The sequence below is a fragment of the Propithecus coquereli genome, unplaced genomic scaffold (genome assembly GCF_000956105.1).
Source record: "Propithecus coquereli isolate 6110/MARCELLA unplaced genomic scaffold, Pcoq_1.0 Scaffold267, whole genome shotgun sequence".
NCBI lineage: Eukaryota > Metazoa > Chordata > Mammalia > Primates > Indriidae > Propithecus > Propithecus coquereli.
In genome coordinates, this window is record NW_012148252.1 from 2283660 (window position 1) to 2306451 (window position 22792).

General features: G+C 37.4%; 1 protein-coding gene across 2 annotated transcripts in view; it reads right to left on the reverse strand.

Moving 5' to 3' along the window:
• KDM4C (lysine (K)-specific demethylase 4C) overlaps positions 1-22792 on the reverse strand; it is a 379345-nt gene that overhangs the window by 131726 nt on the left and 224827 nt on the right. For both annotated transcript variants that reach the window (XM_012647402.1, XM_012647399.1), the window contains exons 13-15: positions 19194-19375; positions 17384-17597; positions 16734-16810 (exon numbers count right to left, since the gene is read on the reverse strand). In XM_012647402.1, the coding sequence (XP_012502856.1) occupies positions 16734-16810; positions 17384-17597; positions 19194-19375 (473 nt within the window). The remainder of the gene's footprint in view (positions 1-16733; positions 16811-17383; positions 17598-19193; positions 19376-22792) is intronic.

Here is a 22792-nt window from a genome sequence, read left to right on the forward strand (position 1 = left end):
TGGATACAGAAGGCCAAATGTATCAGATTGACAGACAAAGAGAAAAAAGCAGTTATAAAAATGAACACAGATCTAAGGTAAAATAACAAACTATTCAATTTATGTATAATTGGAGAGACAGTGGGTAAGAAGAAATATTTGAAAAGATAATGACAGAAAACTTTCCAAAGGAGATAAAAGGCATCAACCCACAGATCCAAAAATCCCAGCAAACTCTGAACTGGTAAGTTTAAAAAACAAAACAAAATGAACAAACAATAACACCTAGCTACATAGCAGTCAAAATTCCGGAAACCAAATGTAAAGAACAGATCTTAAAAGCAGAGGAAAAAAGCCACATTCAGAAACAACTATATGAGTTACGGGTAACATCAAACCTGAAATATTGAAGGCAAATAGGCAATAGATCAATACAGATCAGTATCTGTAAAATACTTAAATAAAAACCTGCTAACCTAGAATTCTATTTCCAGGGAAATAAAGGCAAAATAGAAACATTCTCAGAGAGACAAAAATCAAACAGAATTTGACCCCAGTAGATCCACACAATATCGAATGCAAAAAATGAAGAAATGACATCAGACTTCATGACAGATCAGCAGGAAGGAATGAAGAATATCAAAAAGGGTAATTAACTGGGTAAATATAAAATCATTTTTTAGTATCTTCAAAGCATACACACATGGGGAGAGGGTGGGAGGAGAGAGAGGAAAAAAATTTTTCATTAAAAACAACTGCTTAAAACAAAACAAAACCCAACATTGTGGAGTATAGTCTATAAAGAAGGAAAATGTAAGATAAGATCGTAAATGAAAGAAGGAGTTAATGAAATTATACTGTTGTGAGATTGTTATATTGTTCATGAAGGAGGATATTATTTGAAGATGTACTATGATTATCTAAAAATGGAAAATGTAATTTTCAGCAACTACCTATAACAGAGGCCTCAAGAAATTCACAAATAATTGAGTTCTAAGGAATATAAGCTCACAAAGCTCAAAAATCATACAAGAAATTATTGTTCCAACAGCAGAAAATAACAGTAGAATTAGACGCACAATGATCTCAGACACAAAATGAGTAAGAGTACAATTGACCCTTGAACAACAGTTCAACAACAGTTTGAAATACAAGAGTCCACAAATGTGCATTTTCTTCTACCCCTGAAGCATCAAGACCAATCCCTCTTCTTCGTCTTCCTCCTCTGCCCATCCAACATGAGGACAACGAGGATGGAGACTTTTATGATGATCCACTTCCACTAAATGGATAGTAAATATATTTTCTCTTCCTTATGACTCTCTTAATAAGATTTTCTTTTCTCTAGCATACTTCATTATAAGAATACAGCACATAATACATACAATACATACAAAATACGTGTTAACTGACTCTTACCAGTAAGGCTTCTCATCAATAGGGGGATATTAGTAGTTAAGTTTTTGAGAAGTCAAAGTTTTATAGATTTTAAACTGTGCAGTGGGTTTGGCATGACTAACCTTTGCATTGTTCAGGGTAAGCTGTATTTTGATATGTTTTAAAAAATAAATGAGTGCAATTAAAATGTAAAAAAGAAACTATAAATAAATGGCAAAGGAATTTTTTTAAAAACCACCAAATAGCTGGGCGAGGTGGCTCACGCCTGTAATTCTAGCACTCTGGGAGGCCGAGGCGGGTGGATCGCTCAAGGTCAGGAGTTCAAGACCAGCCTGAGCAAGAGCGAGACCCCGTCTCTACTAAAAAGAGAAAGAAATTAATTGGACAACTAAAAATATGTAGAAAAAACTAGCCGGGCATGGTGGCGCATGCTTGTAGTCCCAGCTACTCGGGAGGCTGAGGCAGTAGGATCGCTTGAGTCCAGGAGTTTGAGGTTGCTGTGAGCTAGGCTAACGCCACGGCACTCTAGCCAGGGCAACAGAGTGAGACTCTGTCACAAAAAAAAAAGAAAAAAAAAACCACCAAATAGAAATTCTAGAACAAAAAAAATCATTGAAATTAAAAACTTAAATGATATGTTGAATAGCAGGTTATTTTTAGTTAAAGAGAGAATTAGAGAACAGAAAGATAGAGGTGAAAAAACTAATCAAAAACTAATACCAAAAACTATTCAACAAATGGTATTTAGAATGTCAGGATCCAACTGAATGAAGTGTGGGTGTGGGTGTGGGTGTGTGTGTGTGTGTGTGTGTGTGTGTGCCCCCGATTCATAAAACTAAATTACAATTTATTTAAAAACAAAACACAATGATAAAAGTATTAAAAGAAAATATAAGCAAATATATTGGTAAAATTAGGGTAAACAGGACTACTCACAAAATTTAAAATTTAAGACATCAAAATTTTAAAATTCTAAAGGATAAAATATAACAAATCAACATGAGACAAAAAATATTCTCAATACATACATAAAAAATTGTTTTCCAGAAAATATTTTTTAAAATCCACACTTGAAAAATGTGCAACGGACTCAAAGATGACTCACTGCCAATAAGCACGTGAAAAGAACCTCAAGAATAAAGGAAATACAAAATGAAATAATGAGATCTAACTTTAGATTTTTAACTTAGAAAATATCTAGTTTTGAGGTATATGGGTTGTTATAATGACTTTAGAGAGGAATCTAGCATTACCAATCAAAATTTAAAGGCACACAAATAATGACTCAGCAATTCAACTTCTTACAATCTACCTTAAACATTTCCATCTACGGAGAAGAAGGAATGTGCAATCACTGTCATTTTATTTCTATTTATAATGCAGAACACAGTTACCTCTGCGGGGAACTGGAATTATCAGACACTTAAATTTTATTTAGAACGTCCAAATTTTTATAATAAGAATAGATTAAGGCTTGAAATTTTAAATAGTAATAAAAACAACATGGCAAATACATAAACACTGAGGTATTAAAAATTATAAAATGTAGTATTAAGAGAAAACACTGTGGCATGTTAAATAAACTGTGATACTATTTGGGTTCCTCAATAACAGCAAACCATAACACTTGGTTATACATAGAAAAGTTCTTAAAATCTAACTGACCAAATAGTAGCAGCAGTTTCCATTAAACATGAGATTTGAGAATTTGAGAATGTTGGAAATGGAAAACTTTCCTAGCAATATCTAGTACTTTTATATTTAAAAAAAGAAAACCCACAGATACACAAAGTAATCCTTTTTATATAAACATGTGTAATTTAAAATTAATGTAACCATGAATGCTTATCACATTTTTTTCTATTTTCTTTTACTTAAATGAAAATCTTAAATGGGCACCTATGATTTTTTCTAGAGTTTTCCAGTGTACTGTAACTTATTTCCAATCTTACCTATGGAGATATCAAAACTGTTCAGCCTTGCAGAACAAAATAAATAAATAAAATTCAACAGTCTGTGCTCATTGCCCATCTTGTTTTATCTTATGTTTAAAGAGCATGCTTTTTCCAGGAACAATAACACCCAGTAAAAAAATGACTCACTACTATAACGATTTAGATATATTTCTAGTCAACCAATGTTCTCTAAAACAAATCAGAAAAATATATACTAAAATGCCTGTTACAACGTGATTACTCTATAATGCAGCTGTTGTTTCTGTCTCCCAAGAACAGCATTAAAAAAGCCATTCTGATGTATATTTTTCCCCCTCAGAGCAGCTAAAACCTGAATGAAAAAATATAAAGTCAGATCATATTCTGATCATTGTCCTTTTGTTGGTTTGGCCCCTTTCCCTAACCTAGCACCACTGACAAAATCCCCTTTTAACAATGCCAACTATTTTTAAAATGTGGTTCCATAAAAATATCACCCCTGAAAAGAATAGCTGGTATACCAATTCATAATATGGAATGATTTCTTTATGGCTCAGTTATTAAATCATGAAAAAGAGTGTTTATAATCAAAATGCTGACACAACATTAACAACAATGAGAAGGGCATTGTTATAATATGGCTATCACAGTTGTTCATTATTTGTAGTAGAGGGAAATCATGTTCCAATGTCTCTTCTATAAAACATCAGTTAAAGAAATGCCAATACCAGCATTCTCAAGCTGCCTCATAAGAAGCTCTCATTTTAGCTAACATATCCACTAAACTCACTAAAGCCAATTTTCAGTGCCATAGAAAAATTATGAGATTGAAGTACCCCCACAAACACAGCCTCATTTATCTGACAAGTTCATAACAGAAATGCAAAACCATAAAATAGGGCTGTCTGAGCTGGGAAAACAAAGAGTAATTAATCACATTAACGGAAAACTAGTGCTGATCAACAAAACATGGGAGAACATTTCTGGATATGTGGCTCGTTTATCACAGCTGAAGAAAGGATAGGATCTCACCTAAAGACAGGGCTGGCATGAGTTCTGAGTGATTAGGAAATTGAATGGCAGGTGTCCAGCAGCACCTTTGAAAGGAAATTCACAACGTCCAATGAATTTTATACCAGCAAGCGAGTTCTCTAACTCAGATGCCCACATCTAGTTATATTATAAGTGAAAACATTCATTCATCTGACAAATATTGATTAATCCCCATTATGTGCTCTAGACACTGAGCAACAGCAGTGAATAACAAAGATCCTGCCCTCAAAAAACTAATTAATACATTGGGGAACGGGGCAGACAAAATCAACAAGTGGATTAAGAAGATGTTAGAGGGTGTTAAGTGCTATGGGAGTAGCCCAGGGAGTTACCTAGAGAAAGGCGACACAGGTAGATACTGGCCTTTTCTGATAGGAAAGGTTGTCAGAAAGTAAGAAGAATAATATCTGAAAAGGCTTCACAGTCCATGAAAAAAGGTGATGGCTTTTCTCTAACTGGGATGGAAAGCATGGTAAGGTTTGAGCAGAGCAAGGACATAATTCTGACTTACATTTTAAATGGGTCACTCCAACTGCTTTGTTGACAGCAGACTCTAAGGGGTACGTGGGTAGAAATGGGAAGTTACCAGGTTTGTGCCATAATCCAGGAAAGAGGTAATGAGTGGATTAGATCTGAGTAATACAAGCAAAGGTGATCAGAACTGGCCGGGATTCAACATTCATTTTGAACATAGGGAAGGCAGGCTTTACTATCAGAGACACATGGAGTATGAGAAAAAGAAAAGCATCAAATCTAAAGTTTCTGGCTTCACCAGGTAAAGGCCTGAGATCCCATGCATTGGAAATGAGGAAGCCTACAGGAGTAGATCTGAAATTCCATTTGGAACACGGTGAGTTTGAGGTAATTATTGGACATGCAAACAGAGATGCTGCACTGGAAGGTGGCTCTATGGGTCTGCAGTTCAGGGGAGGTTAAGCTGGAAATACAAAGATACAAGCCACAACGAGTAGACGTTATTGAAAACCACTAAAGCTATGCGACCGAATGAGATCACCAAGCAGGTTAGTGCAGAGAAGAGGCCCAAGTTCTGAACCCTGAGGAACTGTAACATTACCAGGTTGGGGAGATGAAGAGGACCCAGCTACAGAGAGTAAGAAGAAGTGGCTGGTGAAGCAGGAGGAAATGCAGCAGACTCCACGGTGCTGGAGGCCAAGTGAAGATATGCCTCAAACAGGAGGCGGTGACCAACTAACGATGCTGGTGAAAGAGACACTTCTATGGAAATGGGGCAAAGTCTGTAATTAGAATAGGTTCAAGAGAGAAGTAGGGGAAATGGCGAAAGTAAAGACAAGTCTTTTAAGGAGCTTTAGTATATAAGGGAGCAGAGGTATAGAGAGCTAGCTGGCATGGAAAGAGTCAAGAGAGATCTTTGGGCTCAAAGAGGGAAGAAACAACAGCAGATGTGCATCTAGAGAGAGGAGTATTGATGATGTGGAAGACAGAGGCATGACTTATCAGAACTATGATCCTATGGAGAAGGGAGGGAATGGCCTCAGGATTACAGATATGACATAGGTGGAAACTTGCAGAAGATCTCTGCTGATGGCTTCCTGTTTCTCAGTGAAATATGAAGTGAGCATATTAGGTGCAAGTAAAGGAGGAGGAGGAAGTGAGGAAGTTTCTGGAGAGAAGGTTTAAACAGTCATCCAGGAGAGCGGTGGAGTGAGTGGAAGACGGGAATGCAGTATCAATTACTGGGCCCCACTGAGGACCCACTTAAGTAACAAATTGAAAGCAAGAGCAATCCACATACTGGGTGTTTCTCTCCAGCCATATTCAGCTACAGGGGTGCAGGGGCAGAGCACTTAGGGAGTTAGATTGACCAGAGTAAGTTATGCTGAGTGAGAATAAAAAAGGAAGAAAGTGGCAAGGGAGCTGAGAGTACAAGTAAGGAGATGTAAAAACAGAAGCAAGAACATGAGGAGACAGAGAGATTGACAAGTTGGGTACAGAACTGAATCCTACTGTTACAGTAAGGTTAAAGGACTTTGCTGGAGTCCGGAAAGCAGAGGGTGTGGACTAGAAAGACAGAAGTGACTTGGGCAGATAAGATGCCTGAAGAGGTGAGACTGAGAATGCAACATACCTGTGCAACGTGAAACTAATAACCCTTTCAAAAGGCTTTCTATTGAATACTGTATTGGTTCCCCCAATAACAAACCACCTCACTCATAGTGGCTTAAAACACCTTCAATGTATACAGTTCAGTAGGTCAGAAGTCCAAAATGGGCCTAGGTGAACTAAAATCAAGGTGTCAACAGGGCTCATTCCTTTCCGGAAGCTCTAGGGGAGGATCCGCTCCCATGCCCTCCCTAGCTTCCAGAAGCCATGCAAATTCTTAGGCTCTTGGTCCTCCTCCTCCATCTTCAAAGCCAGCAACAGAGAGTCAAGTTCTTCTCACACAGACATCACACTAACCTCCTCTTCCGCCTCCTTTTTCCATATTTAAGTGCCTTTGTGATTATGTTGATTGTACCCATCAGATAATCCACAATAATCTTCCTGTTGAAGGATCAGCTGATTAGCAACCTCAATTCTTTTACCATAATTCCCTTTTTGATGCAACATAATATATTTACAGGTTCCAGGGATTAGAACTAGAACATCTTTGGTGGGAGAGGGATCCCCTATTTTGTATACTAGAAAATTCATTAGCCAAAACAAAACACTTACATGAATCATAGCTGGGAGTTACTAATCTGCCACTCTGGTTTGAGATGAGTACCCCCAACTCATGAGTATCCCATTAGTACAAATACCTAAGTTTACTATTTGTACTTAATGACATTATATGAATGTCATTTCCTAGGGCATACAGTTGAGCTAAAAATATAACCAAATAGATTTCAAAATCTTATTTTTGAGTATTTCCATGAAAAATTGACATTTACTCACTTAAACCACAACTATCTCTAAAGATTTTCAGAAAGAAAACTTTTAAGTACTTAAGGTTTTCAGAGCAGTTGTCTAGTAGCTGTGTAGCAAGCCAGGCACATGTTAGGTGGTCCAAGAAGAAGCATCTACATAATGTAAGACTGGTCAAAGGTAATCTACATGGAGCCTACTACATTTACATAATAGTATTTCCAGGATCCTGAGCAAAGTACCTGAAGCTGAACATACCTCTTAACTGTTAAAATTATACAACACTTGGCTTTCAAATAAAAACCCAGCTGGTTTATTCTTTCTTCCCAGCATGACCATCAATAACAAACAGCAAAGTACATGATTTCTCCATCAGACCACTGGATTAATTTTTGCCATTCATGAGAAACGTCTGCCCTGCAACCCCCCCACCCCCGCCTCCACTCTTCCTGGGGATCTCTTTCCTCACTGCAGAGGAGATGTGCCTTGCAGCCCAGTGACCTCCAGGCACGCACAGCCGGGTGTGCAGTATAGTATGGTAGGCTCCCGTAATGCCACTCATTATTCTTCCTGACTTTACTTGTGCTCTCTGGTTGAAGCACTAAAGATTAATGAGGCATTTGTTCTCAATCAAGAAGCTATTTATGAATACAGTTCCACTTACAGTAAGCTATGTAGACTTCTCTTTCTTTCTCTCCATTACAAAGGGGAAGAGGGTATTGAGCAAAAGGGAGAGGAAAGAACAGAGAAAAATGATTTGTGACTTTTTAGCCTGTAAGCAGTTCCCTGACAGAAAGGCTTCCGCATCATAGCTATGCTGTCAGGATAATTGATATCCTCAAATGTGCTGTTCTGTTTGGTTAAAGTAAAATAATTATTACCACCCTGGCCTTTCTGGGCCAAGGTTTAAGTCTGCAGCTGTTCAGAATAATTTGCCACCTTAGGAGGCAAGAGGTAATTTTGAATCCAAATGCATTACCTCAAATGGGAGAGTAGGGTCCTGGCTAGTGGTTTACAGGGACACCTAGATGGGGAGGAACAAGGTAGTAAAGGCTTCCACTTTGCTACAAACAGCCACCACCCACTGGTGAATGCCCTGCCTTTGACAAGAACTGGGGCCTTTCTTTTTCCACTAGTTTTGCTTTATATGAGGATCAAAGTCAGCCTTGCAGGCCGACAGCCTCTCATCACCTGGTCTTGACAGTATCTCATGGAATTTAAAAAAAAAAAAAAATCAGCATAAAACAGATCAGAGGGAGCAGCAGTGCCACCATGACCCCTCAAGGCCATAAGCCAATCTGATCTCAAAATCAATAGCTCTGATCTACAAAGCCACTTCAGAGCTCTTCACAAAAGAAAAATGTCAACCCTGTTGTCAGTTGGGAAATTGGATTCAGGAGATTATCTGGTTCTGGGAAAGTTCCTCTGGGCAGAAACTAGAATGAAAATGAAAGGGAAAGGAACCTACTCTATTCAACCACCCAATAATGCTAATTATTCTATATTAAGTAGATAACCAGTAACACTAGAAGATAGTACTGACTTTATTTCTAATGTAAACAAACAAAAACCAGTCAAAAACACTTTAGAATTAGGTCAGTTGTTCAGCCTTCTTTCCACTCTAAAAACAAGTAGCTGAGTAGAATGAGTCCAGGCCTGGGCATCTGGAGGACTCAGCACAGCCTTGAATCCTGGCTCTCTTATCACGCAGTGGCTGATCCTGGGCAAAGGAATTACTACTTCCTTAAACCCTCTGCCTTACGATCTCTAAAATGAGATTTCTGAGGAAATGTAGAATTCCGTAGTCTTTGTCAGTATTAAGCTCTGTGGAACCTGAGAAAATTCTACCCCTACTACTTATATTAGCTTATATCTAAATCAATACTTATTATGAATTTCCAGGAACAAAGTTAAAACATAAAACTACTTTTTCTTACAAACCAGAAGATTCCCAAGAGCCCAGTGATTGATAATTTCTTCTATCAATCATCAGCCCCACTATTTTTACTTGGACAGTTAGATAAGGGGAATAAAGGTTGAGTTACAGAATAAAATAACAGAATCCTCCAAGATACAAATTTTCTTTAATAATCTCCACCCTAAGAGAACTCCTGCTCTGGATAGGAGAGAAAGCTCTACCTTCAGATTCAACAGAATGGAGTTAGGGTTCCTTGTCATCAGATGTGCCACCACCAACGGTGGAAGTCAAAGACTCTAGCTAACAGATAGTCTTTCTCAACCCGCCAATTACTACTCAGAAGTAAATAGAGAGTTGGAGCTTCATGGTTCCCAACGATGTCAAGAATTAACAGCTTTCCAAGAGATGAATAATTTTTACCTGAGACTTAAGGGTGGGAGTTGGACTAAGGTACCCTACAAAGATCAGGAGTTCTGATAAATATTTTCCAACGAATGACTTACACTCTTTAGCCAAGATTGAGCAACAGTGTGGGGGTGGGTTGTATAGAGACCACTATCTCAGGGAGTTCTAGAATTTAATTTTTTTACTATATTTATGTAATGAAAAGACTTCACTTTCATCCAGGAACCAAATAAAATAGCCATGTGTAGCACTGAAGGGCATGAATGACAACCATTGCTCAAACTGTAGATGCTATTTACATTTGAGCAATAAAAAAAAAAGTCATCAGCCACCAATTTTTTTTTTTTTTCAGACAGTCACACTCTGCTGCTCTGGCTAGAGTACATCATCGCTCACTGCAACCCCAAACTCCTGGGCTCGAATGATCCTCCTGCCTCAGCCTCCCTACTAGGTGGGACTACAGGCATGTGCCACAACACCTGGCTAATTTTTCTATTTTTAGTAGAGACAGGGTCTCGATTTAGTTCAGGCTGGTCTCGAACTCCTGAGCTCAAGCAATCCTCCTGCCTCCATCTCCCAGAGTGCTAGGGTTACAGGCGTGAGCTACCATGCCCAGACAAAATGTTTAATCACTGCAAGTGGGTATTTCACTATTTGTAAGAGGAAAGGAAAATCTAATTCCAAATGTTAATCAAGGTATAGATTGTTCATAACTCATTTTTATCCCATTTTTAAAAACGAACAAATAAGTAAAAAAATGGGCACAGAGAATATATGCATGGCCAAACTAAAAACCCCTTTCATGTTTGGATTTTGATTTCTTAAAACTGTTTTGGGAAAAAGAAACAATGTTATGTTTGTTATACATATACAACTTTCATTATTATTCTGCAGAGTACAATAACTGCTTTTCAGTAGATAATAGATGTGTATAATTACATAGTTTATGTATTTCATTATATAGAATGAGAATTCTAAACTATTAAGTGATTTTTATTTTTCATTACAAAATCTACTTTTTCATAGCATGGCAATATTCATCCAAGAATATAATGGCATAATGGATAGCTGCTTTTTTTTTTACACCATATTACTATCAAACATATATATTCAAATTCTCCTGAATTAAGTGTAAAGGGATATATTGAAATAAAAAGGAATTTAGAGCATAATGTGCTCTGCCACACATTCCCAAATGGCAGGTAGAAAGAGTTATAGCAAGGCCTTAAAATAATTTTTATTAGACTTTATTTTTAGTACCAATTTTAGGTTCATAGCAAAGGAAGATACAAAGACTTCCCATATACCTCCTGCCCCCATATATACATTGCCACTCTCATTATCGACATCCCCACTAGAGTGGTGCATTTGTTATAATTGATGAACCTACATTATCAACATATTATCGCCCAAAATCCATGGTTTATGTAAGATTTGTTGTACATTCTATGAATTTGGACAAATGTATAATGACATGTATCCACCACTGTGGTATTATACATGGCATTTTCACAGATGAATAATATATAATGATGAAAATATAAAATGACGTGTAAATTGCCATCTGGTCAATAATTACCAGTGTCACACACTATTCTAACACGTTTCTGTTATTCGTCACCTCTAAGTAGGTTAAGAAGTACATGAATAGGCCGGGCGCGGTGGCTCACACCTGTAATCCTAGCACTCTGGGAGGCCGAGGCGGGCGGATTGTTTGAGCTCAGGAGTTCGCAACCAGCCTGAGCAAGAGCGAGACCCCGTCTCTACTAAAAATAGAAAGAAATTAATTGGACAACTAAAAATATATATAGAAAAAATTAGCCGGGCACGGTGGCGCATGCCTGTAGTCCCAGCTACTCGGGAGGCTGAGGCAGAAGGATCGCTCAAGCCCAGGAGTCTGAGGTTGCTGTGAGCTAGGCTGACGCCACGGCACTCACTCTAGCCCGGGCAAAAGAGTGAGACTCTGTCTCAAAAAAAAAAGAAGTACATGAATAAATTTAGTACCCTTGAAGGCCCCAAATTTTATAATAAAAACTAAGTAAAGAAAATAGAAATACAAAGCAAGCCAGAATCAAGAGATTTTAGGGTCAGGGAGAAACTTGGTTACACATCGCTGGTCAAAACTTCTTATTATGTTGCTTTTAAATCTCCCTTCAATTTAGATTTTATTTAGATTATAGGTATGTGAGCTACTGCATTTACATTTACCCTGCCTACCCGCAAGAATTATTTAAGGTAATAAAAAAGCTCCCTAGTAAAACATAGCGCAAATGATACTTTGTTTGGAATTTTTCAAACTCACAATGAAAAACAACAGCACAGGCTTAAGGCTGCAATGTACAGAAGACTAGCAACTCGTGATTGGTCAGTCATAAATCTGAGTAGGATGTCAGTTTCTGTGACTTCCTATGATGTTAAGTTACCAATCTTCACATGTAGTTCTCACTCCCATCTACGGCACTCTAACAAAACCCCACATCCCCCACCTCCAGAAAGGTACCTGAAGAAACATCCAAATTCCCTGGAGAGAAACAGCTACCAAAGGATTATTTACATTATCTCTTAAATTTAAAAAATAATCTTATTTGAATTCCTTAATTTTTTTAACCTGCTTATATTTCTTTTATTCTTTAGAATTCTATATTATAACTTCTTCAGAAGATCACATAGAAAATCCTCCCATAATGTACTAGCAACTACCTTCTAATGCTCTACAAATTATAAGGGCATGGATTATTAATTTTTTAGAATAAAGTGAATATTTAGGTTACCAGTTTATTCCAGACATTTAACTTAACATCTTCCTTCATAATTAGAAGTATAGCCCAAAAGTACCTTTCAAATATTCCACAAAAATACTTAGACTCAAAAAAATTTTCAATGTGGGGATAAAAAAAGAAAAAATGGTGGGAAAAAAAATCCATGAAGAAAGCAATACAAATTCCGAATTTTTATGGTGACAATATTGGCATAACATTCTCAATTAGCAGTGATTTGCAGTAAAAACTGATGTACGGATTAGACACAAACTATAGAAATTTAGGTAAAAAGTGATGAGATACCTAAGAGTCAAAATTACAAGAGACAGATACTAAAATCAGAGTATTGACTTTCTACACCTAAAAACAGGACTTGATAATGTTTGGAATAAAAAGACCACAAAGGATTCCAAACAAACAGAGCCGTAAATAAAATAATCTAGTAAAGGTGGTTTATAAATCAAACACAACGTTCAGGTAGTTGTGTCTATTTATCTAAGCAATACTAAAATAGCACAAAGCAAGGGCTCAAAGTGATGAGGTCTAATTAGAGCTATGAATATACAACCCCAATAGACAGTTATTTTGTGGGGGTCTTTGTCAGTTTCATTTCATTTCATTTGAAGTTGGGCATGAAACTATAATCTTAGAATTCAAATGACAGTATAATACCAAATTAAAACTAGCCTCTTCTCAAGCACATGCAGGTGAAGTTGCAATACAGCTTTTGTTTCTTATTTTAATTGACATGAACGGAAAAGGCAAGAAAATGGTAGCGAAATGGATCAGAGCAAGGTCTGAACCTAGTATTTGGAAATGGTGAGGACACAGAAGGTCACAAAAAAGATCTGGCCCATACCACTATGATCTAAAGCTTCCTACCTCATACCCTGTTACTTCAGAAATGACTGAACATTAGACCAGGTTTTAGGGGTGTTACAGAGATAAATGAGACAAGGTTCTGCCCTCCAGTTGCTTAAAACCTAGCAGGGAAACTGAGTCCAGAGTGACACCCACTCTTTAGAACTGGTAAATAAAAAGACAACTGGTCTATGAGCATTGACTCCAGCCTTGCATACATCCTCCACTAACTTGCCCAGGTTGAAGTTGACGAAACTTACCACATTCTAACGTATTAGTTTATTTATTTATTGTCTGGGATTAGATGAACTGACAACTAAAATACCTTGCTTCTAAATTATTATTGATTTCTAACTCTATGATAAACTACTATTATAATATGGTCTCTCTTTTTAAAAACAATCTTTAAAAATTAAAACTGCTGCATACACTTGTCATATGCCTCATTAAAAATAAATACAGGCCAGGCGCAGTGGCTCACACCTGTAATCCTAGCACTCTGGGAGGCCGAGGCGAGTGGATCGCTCAAGGTCAGGAGTTCGAGACCAGCCTGAGCAAGAGCGAGACCCCATCTCTACTAAAAATAGAAAGAAATTATTTGGACAACTAAAAATCTATACAGAAAAAATTAGCCGGGCATGGTGGCGCATGCCTGTAGTCCCAGCTACTCGGGAGGCTGAGGCAGAAGGATAGCTTGAGCCCAGGAGTTTGAGGTTGCTGTGAGCTAGGCTGATGCCACGGCATTCTACTCTGGCAACAGAGTGAGACTCTGTCTCAAAAAGAAAAATAAATAAATAAATACAAGGTATTGAAAAGCACTTATGATAAAAGGAAACAAATAGTAATAGCATAATTACATTGGGTGTATAATCTTATGGCCCAAGCTAAATATGCTATAGGAATGAATATTTTGCATTCCTGATGAATAACTCTTACCTTCACAAGGCATGTTAATAAAAATCCTAGGAAATAATTAGGAATGAGAGTTAGTGAAGTACAAGCCAGCACTGAAATATCATCTGACCTCGACTGCACTATTAGATATCCACAAGCTCCTTTATATTTTCTATTTTTAAAAAAGCTAGGGCTCCTCTGGAATCTTAAAACTGACAGTGTGAGATTGATTGCTCAAGAAGTTAAGTCTAAGGATACTTTTAAAATGCAATCATTCCAGTCACAAAATTCAAAGAAATCACACTTAAGTGTTTAGTAGAAATTAATACTGCAACACTCACTGCCACGCTAAATCAGGGTGTTAAAGTCAGAATATCAATATTGTCAGTTGCTTCTCTGCAGTACTTAAACTGCATTCAATTACTTTTTAGGAGAAATAGGAATGGAGCTTCATAGACAAAGTATACTTAAAATGGATAAATTTAAAAAATGACAAAGTATACACAAAATGGATAAATTTAAAAAACAACTGTAATCCACCGTGAATTCAGATCATTTCTAATTAGAAACAAGAAATTATGTGAGTCTTAAAATCACTGTAAAGTTATATTCAAGAGTTCCCAGTTCTATTGCAAATTGAAAGAGATTTACATGGTTGCAATATTAAAACACAAGTGGCATATTATAGTTTTTGAGGGAGCAAAGAGTTAAGATTAATGGGAAGATGCTTTAAATCTATTCCAAAGAGTGATTAAACAGAGGACTTTCTTTTTAAAACATGCTACATGAAAACAGCGTGATCAATCAGAACCAGCTTTAGAATCAGGGTGGGTGGCTTAGGCCTGGCCCTGGCTCTGCCATGCAAAGGACAATGGTACCTTGGACAACAGGACTGCTCAGTGTGTGAGCACAGGAGCCAGGCAGTAACTGCGGATGGAACAGAGAACTCTTAATGCAATGGTGAATTGGATTAGATGATCTCTTAATTTCTAAATTTATGCACTGGGGTGAGTGAGAGGACATGACCAGATAGTTATCAAACTGATTCCACAAGACTTTACTTGGGTACAGAAAATAGGAACCATATCGTAATAAGAGCTAGATATATTTATCCAGTCCTGATTATAAGCAGGACTTCCTAGCTGTTTTAAAGATGCTCTACATTTACATAGTTTTTTTTTATGATATAATGATCACACAAAAGGAAATACAATCATGTGTCCCATAATAAAGTTTTAGTCAACAACAGACAGCATACATGATGGTAGTCCCATAAGATTATAATATTGCATTTTTACTGTCCCTTTTATATGTTTAGATATATACTTACCAATGTGTTACTACTGCCTACAGTATTCAGTACAGCAGAAGCAACAGGCTAGACTATATAGCCCAGGTGTGTAATAGGCTACACCAACTAGGTTTGTGTAAGTATACTCTGATGCTCACACAATGACGATATTGCCTAACAACATGCTTATCAGAGTATCTCTGTCATTAAGTGACACACGACTATACCAAAAGTCATGAGTACACCAATGCACACACTTCTTAAATGGGAGATATTACTTCTGATATTAAATATACCAGATTAGTTGGACGACAGTGTCCATATTTACCTCCTTTCTTCCCTCACTATCCAAGAGAATGCCAGCAATAAAATCATTCCGGAAGATATCCCTCACACTCCTTTAATTTACAATCGCCATGTTTATTTCCACACTGAGAGCTAAATATACATAGTCATGACATAAATTCTCATCATGCAAAGCATATTCTTTATATTGCCCTTCAGGTTTTTAACTTTGGTTGCAAGGAAATTTAATTCTTTGTCATTAGAGATCATTGAGAAACAAAGCAAATGCTACTAACTAAAATTATCAAGCTGAGCAACTGCTATGCATGAGTGAGGGACTCAGTGTTGAGATCTAGTAGCTTTTCACTTTCAACAATGTTCTGATTGTTCCTTAAAGACAATTTTTAAGAAAAATGAAGGCAGAACCTAATTAAATGGCAAAATGTGTGACATAGTAGATAATGGAATCAAAGATTAAAAGTAAGCTTAACTTTCAACAGGGTCTTCAGGAAAAACAATTCATAGCAAGAGCATTCTGTGTCCCCCAAATGGAGAATCAGTCGTTATTAAATGTTCTATGTCAAGTTGACAAGAATGCACAACACACAGCAGACACTCTAGAGTTTGTTACTGTACGAAGGCAAAGATGAATACGTGGGGGAAAGGCCTGACACCAGTTGGAAAGTTGGATATGAGCATGGTTTCTTCAGGGGTCACTAAGGACCCACCTTGACTGCTTCTTAGAATACTATTTTCAAGAACTGCAAAATAGGGCTGGGCAGGAAAATAAAGCAAAATTTTGAGGTCTTGAAAATGTACGTGTGGACTTGATAAATTGACAATCCCTGCAGATTCCTATATAAAGAAAGAAAACCTAGAAATTTACCCAATACTTCTACAACAGATACAGAGCTAGCATATAAAGTGATTTGGAGAGGGAAGACGAGAAATACAGGGATGTGTGGAATTGCATACAAAAGCAAGGGTGCAATCTTATCCTTTCACTAGATTTAAACGTGTCCACGGTGGGGTGAGAGGAGGGCTGAGCAATTCCAAAATAAGCCACTTACTGCTGTCCATGCATTCATTTTGCACCGGGCACAGAGCCATCCATCACAGATCTCATGAGAAGGAATACCATAACAACCTATAAGACAATAGTATGGATCCATGCATTAGGTCTTTCACATCTTTAATAAAATATTTCACATCTCAGGACTGAAACAATAAAATCAGGACATGTGCCTACCATACTGTTCTGAATCCACTGCTTATAACAAAGCATAAGTAAATCTATCTCAAAGATAATTCTGGTTCTCATGTTTCATAACTGATATTGTTCCTAGGAAACATGAGAATTTGCATCTTATTGGGATCTAATTCTCACAATAGTACAATAGAGAATACTGATAACTGATGAATGGACAATAATAAAATCTCTAAACCTTCAAGTCTAGTCCTTCACTCAGTCAAAAACATTTCAAAATATAGACCCCCAAAAAACAAGAAAACCAGATGTGCTCTCCACTGATACTGCATGAAACTGGAGAAAAAAGGATGATTATACCTACTCATGCTTTTACAAGAAGTGTGAGAAAGAACGATCTAACCATTAAGAATAGCAATAGTGATATGCAATAGATTTGACAGGTTACAAAGAAGTGAGAAATAAAGACTATGTGAAACACCGAAAAGCTTCATGAATTATAGATTCATTTACTTGCATGAACCCGTACACAGCATTTTGCACAAGAAATCAGAAGACTTGTTCCATCCTCTTCAAGGAAGGCATTGGGTGGGGAATATTCTATATTTTCTTCACTATAAATAAAACACATCTCTGGAATGAGGGGCTTAGTCTTTGCTCCCGACGTATCCACTTCATCTAACTTCATCTCCCATCTAGCATCATTTTCTTCATTGCTGCTATCTGGCTGAAAAAACACAACATTTCCAAACGAGTGAAAAACATGGAAAAGTGCCCATCATTTGTTCTGCTCCTCAAATCCACAAACACCTGGTTACAGCCACTAACTTGTAACTTTTTTTTCTTCCTGTTGCTCTCTTTGAGCCAACCATTCACTTTTTAACAATGCTACACCTCAGATGCCCATCCAGAGGCTAATCTGTAAGAACAAGAGAAGATGCATGTCTGCAAATATAAGAAAATGAAGAGCTACTAAAACTGTGTTTTTCCAGAAATAGTTCATGGAAAACATCAATTCTTCTGATGAAATTTTTTTGTTTGTTTGTTTCTTTATTTGTACTGGTCAACAAACCTGCTTCCATAGACTGAGGAATCTTACCTGGTTACACTTGTTCAAAGACCCCAGTTTTAATCTGTGCAACAGTATAGAGAGACGCTTCAAAGGCTTCTGCCTCACCTCAAAGTTTGAAAACAACAGAAGAGATAATCTTCCACATGACACTTAGAAAGGATAATGTGCCAAGTAAAATTATCACCTCTCACCAAAATATATGAGAAACGTGTCTGGTATTTATTTGTAACTATAATTACCTTATAGATTTTATATTTCCCCAAATCCTAAAATTTTAGTTGAAATTTTATTAATTATTGGGAAATACATAGGCAGATAATGATGTAGAAATAAAATCAATAAAAAGTTAGAACACAGAAATTTAATAACCAAAGAAAAACAAAAATAACGTTTGTCACTCACCAGTGCCACATTCAAAAACATGAAGTGAATAAAATATTTTCTCTGTTAGCAAAGGTCTGAAAATATGGCCTATCACAACACATTTTCTTGCTCTGAAATTCTGAATGAAATAGAGTTTACTTTTACATGGAACTCTAAGACAGATATGATCTTGAATAAATTTCTGATTCTATTAATGACAACATAATCCCAAATACAATGTTCGTGACAACATACTTTATAATATATTGCATTTTCAAATGGATCATGTAGTGCCACCTTTACTAGATCCCTAAAGATCATTTCATTTGTGTTAGTGCTGAAGAATGTGGCCCTCCATGAGTTGAGATGCTGTTGGCATAAGATATACAGAATACATCAAGCATCAAGCACAGTGGGATGATCAGGGTACGCCGGACATTTCCCTTTTATCAAGTCCTGGCTGCAACTTTTGCATGTTTCACATGGGAAGGTGAAGAGACACATTTAGGCCCAAAGCTGACATTTGTATTATTTGAGAGTGATATTTTCAAACAAAAAACAGAGACTAAGTCTAGGCTCTCTCTTTGCAAATTGTTACGATTTGTAAGCTTTAAGTTCTGTGTTTCTTGGCAAAAGGGGTAGAAAGGTTGGAAGTGCCCCTTCCCTAAAACAATACAAGATATTCAAAAAAGATAAAGTACTGTCAGAAAAGTATCTCCAAAGGAGCACTTAGAAATTGTTTATTATTCTGTGAAGGCCACTAGCTACAGAAAGACTACTGTCTTCCTCTCATGGTCATACTGAGCCTACAGGTAACCTTGTGGGTGGGCAGTCATACAGAGCATACAGACCACGGTGAGAGGGAACAATGACAGCACCAGCCATTACCTTGTAGTAGGGCTTAAGCAGAGTGCAGATGGCACAGTATGGCTCCATCTTGGCCACAGCTGCATTATACTCTTGCTCAGCCACAAAGTTAGGGGACCTCGTCTGCCAAAGGTGGATGAGCGGCTTCGCCCAAGACTCTGTTTCTTCCACTTCCTCCTCAATGGATGGAACCTCAGGCAATTCTTAAGGAAGAAGGCATGAAAACACAGTGAGCATGGGAACCAGAGAAAACAACAATCCTGGTTATAAAAGAAACAAACATTACAAAGTATCTATGATATCGATGCCAGACACCAAACCTATTTTGTCTTTCAAACACATTCAGAGAACTAGAATAAAGGGAGTTTCCTTCTCCGCATCCTCATCTTGCAAAGACTACATCAGATCTCATGACCAGATGACCCCCCCTAAGTGACCTTCCTCATGCCTGCCAGGAATAAACTGCCCTCTCCTTTCAACTTCACTATTTCTTTGTTTCTGCCATAACATCTCTAATTGTAAAGAAAAAAACAAAAAGTGTATGTGTGTGAGATTATCCTCCAGTTACCAAGGGAATCCACTCTCCCAACAACTGCCTTGCCAATATTTTTACTTTCTTCACCTAACATAGTACATGGCTCAATAAAATTTAATTGGACTTCATTTAAACTTTTGGGTTCAAGAATTTATGACAATTAACATTTATAGAGCACCCATAATGTACCAAGCAACATACTAGCTTTATGTGGATACAAAAGACAATCCCTATTCAAATCTTCATATTTATTCTGCATAATGCCTCTCAAGAGTCAAATTCTATGCATGTGTATCTATTAACACGAAAGGAGGAGAGATCTACTCCGTAAGAATATCGCTTTACAAACTCTTATAGAGCACCAGAAAAATACAGGATATAACATGTTAGGAAAAAATTCCCCATGATTATACCAGGGGACAGTATATCAGGGCAAGTGGCAGCAACGAAAGCTCTGTGCAGTGCTTAATGTCTAAAATTCCTCACCACTAGCTATCACAGTCTTATGAATGAATACTGTAGACCAATGTCCTTAACTCCAAAGCACCAGTGAGCCAGTGTGTTCCAGCACTTGCCATGTTGACTTACCTGTTATACAAAAAGTCAAATCAGATTTGTTTTGATGGAAAAGTGGGAAGGACTGAATGAGGCTAAAAATAATTCAAAAGATCTCAAATGCCATGTGAAGCAAAAAGAAATGATCCTGTTCCCATAATGGTGACATCATTATTACTATCAGTATTGTTGATTTTTTTTTTTTTTTAACAATGGAAAATGCTTGGGACTCAGCCATGGACAAAGTGTTTGAAAATCTTTGCCTATATTTTCAATGAAGTAATCTGACTCTGAATGTACACTTGTTCCATATTCAGTTCCCCTACATTACAAAACAGAAGACTTACTGTGAAAACTAACAGTTGACAAAGAAGATCAGAGTGAAAAGTTAATCAGGAACTTTAAATACTATTAAGCCCTTAACTCATAGGCTACATATACACAATATGGGATCATAAAAAAAAAAAAAGAAAGAAATCCTAGAGGATGAATAGCTGTTGTTACTTAGTGGGGCTCACAATGAATTTATTGCACCATTTGCTTTATTAGAAAAAAGTGAATCACATAAGACAGTTGAATTCCTTATCCCAGGGATTGTTCTTCAGCTAATATGTGAAATGCCCAAAATATTTCCAGGGATGGAGGAAATACACAGTAATTCCTAAAAGCCTAGAGATAATGAAAAAGAAGCAGGAGAAAGGACAATTCCTGAGTGTGAAGCCATGGAGTGAGTGGGCTGGGCAGAGCTCCACCAGTCCCTCCAATTCCACTCCTACGGCAAGGCCGGGCCTAGCATGGCCTGATGACAGCTAACAGCCTGTCCTTAAACTGTCTCACCATTGACCTGGTAGAGGATCCCGCTCTACACTCATCGTTCCCCAAAGATGAAGGCCTACTCTGGCCAGGAGAGCACTGTCTTCTGCTCAGATGCTCTCCTGGCCAGAGCATGCCCTGTACACCATCACTATGTAATCCTGCAAATTAAAAGCAGCACAGCAGCAGCACAGTGCAGTACCAAGAACAGGGGACTGGCTGTCCAGAGATGAAGCACCGAATGCCATCCCTGTGATGCAGAAGGGCTGAATAGATCCTGACATGGAGATAATTCCTTCGTCACCTACTTCAGGGTTTATCTTTTCTCTTCTTATTAAACTGAAACAGTAGGCATGGTGGCTTGCACCTGTAATCCTAGCATTTTGGGAGGCCCAGGCAGGAAGATTGCTTGAGGCCAGGAGTTTGAGATCAGAATAAGCAATAAAGCAAAACCCCATCTCTACAAAAAATTTTAAAAATTAGCCAGTTGTGGTGTGACATGTAGTTCCAAACTACTCTGGAGGCTGAGGCAGGAGGATCACTGGAGCCCAGGAGTTTGAAGTTATAGTGAGCTATGATGACACCACTATACTCTAGCTGGGGGTAATAGGGTGAGACTCTGCCTCAATCAATCAATAAATTTCAAAAATAAAGTGAAATAGTAAATATAAAACTTCCTTTTAAATTCTAAAGTGATGTGGTTTTCTGAAAATTCTCTGTGATATATAAATATGCATATTATATAAAATCCATCTAATCATCTTATTTTCCTTTCATTTGTTTATAAATTAGGATGCTGGGGGGAGACAGCATTGAATCATAAGTATGATGACAGTTATTCGGATTGTAATACAGCTGTAAAGTAAAAAATATTGGTATATTCTTGAACATAAATATTTTCTCCTGCTGAAATTTCCTCATAAAATTCTTCATTCCTCCATCTCCAAAAATTCATGCTTATCTTTATAGACTAACGTAACCCTTGCTTTGGCCTTTCCCAGATTTATGAGATTCATATTACTAGAAAGCTCAATTATGTAGGGATCCAAGAACATTCTAGAGGGAAAAAAGTTTCTTCAAGATACCTCACTACTCTATAATAACATAATTCTATGAAACTCTCCCTTTTCAGCCCACACATTCCTCTACTCCTCTTCCAAGTTTCTTTTCAGTGTACCTTCATCAACTTACTTTATTTTTTTTTTATTTCAGCATATTATGGGGGTACAGATGTTTAGGTTATGTATGTTGCCCTTGCCCTCCTCCCCCTTAAGTACTAGCTTGAAGCGTGTCCATCCCCCGGGTGATGCGCATCACACTCGCTGTTTGTGCATATGTCCATCCCCTCCTACCCTCACCCCCCTGCCCAACATCTAATAAATGTTATTCTTATATGTGCACTTAAGTGTTGATCAGTTAATACCAATTTGATGGTGAGTACATGCGGTACTTATTTTTCCATTCTTGGAATACTTCGCTTAGTAGAATGGGTTCCAACTCTATCCAGGAGTATACAAGAGGTGCTATATCACCTTTGTTTCTTATAGCTGAATAGTACTCCATGGTATACATATACCACATTTTATTAATCCACTCATGTATTGATGGGCACTTGGGTTATTTCCACATCTTTGCAATTATGAATTGTGCCACTATACACATTCGAGTGTAGATGTCTTTTTTGTAGAATGTCTTTTGTTCTTTTGGGTAGATGCCC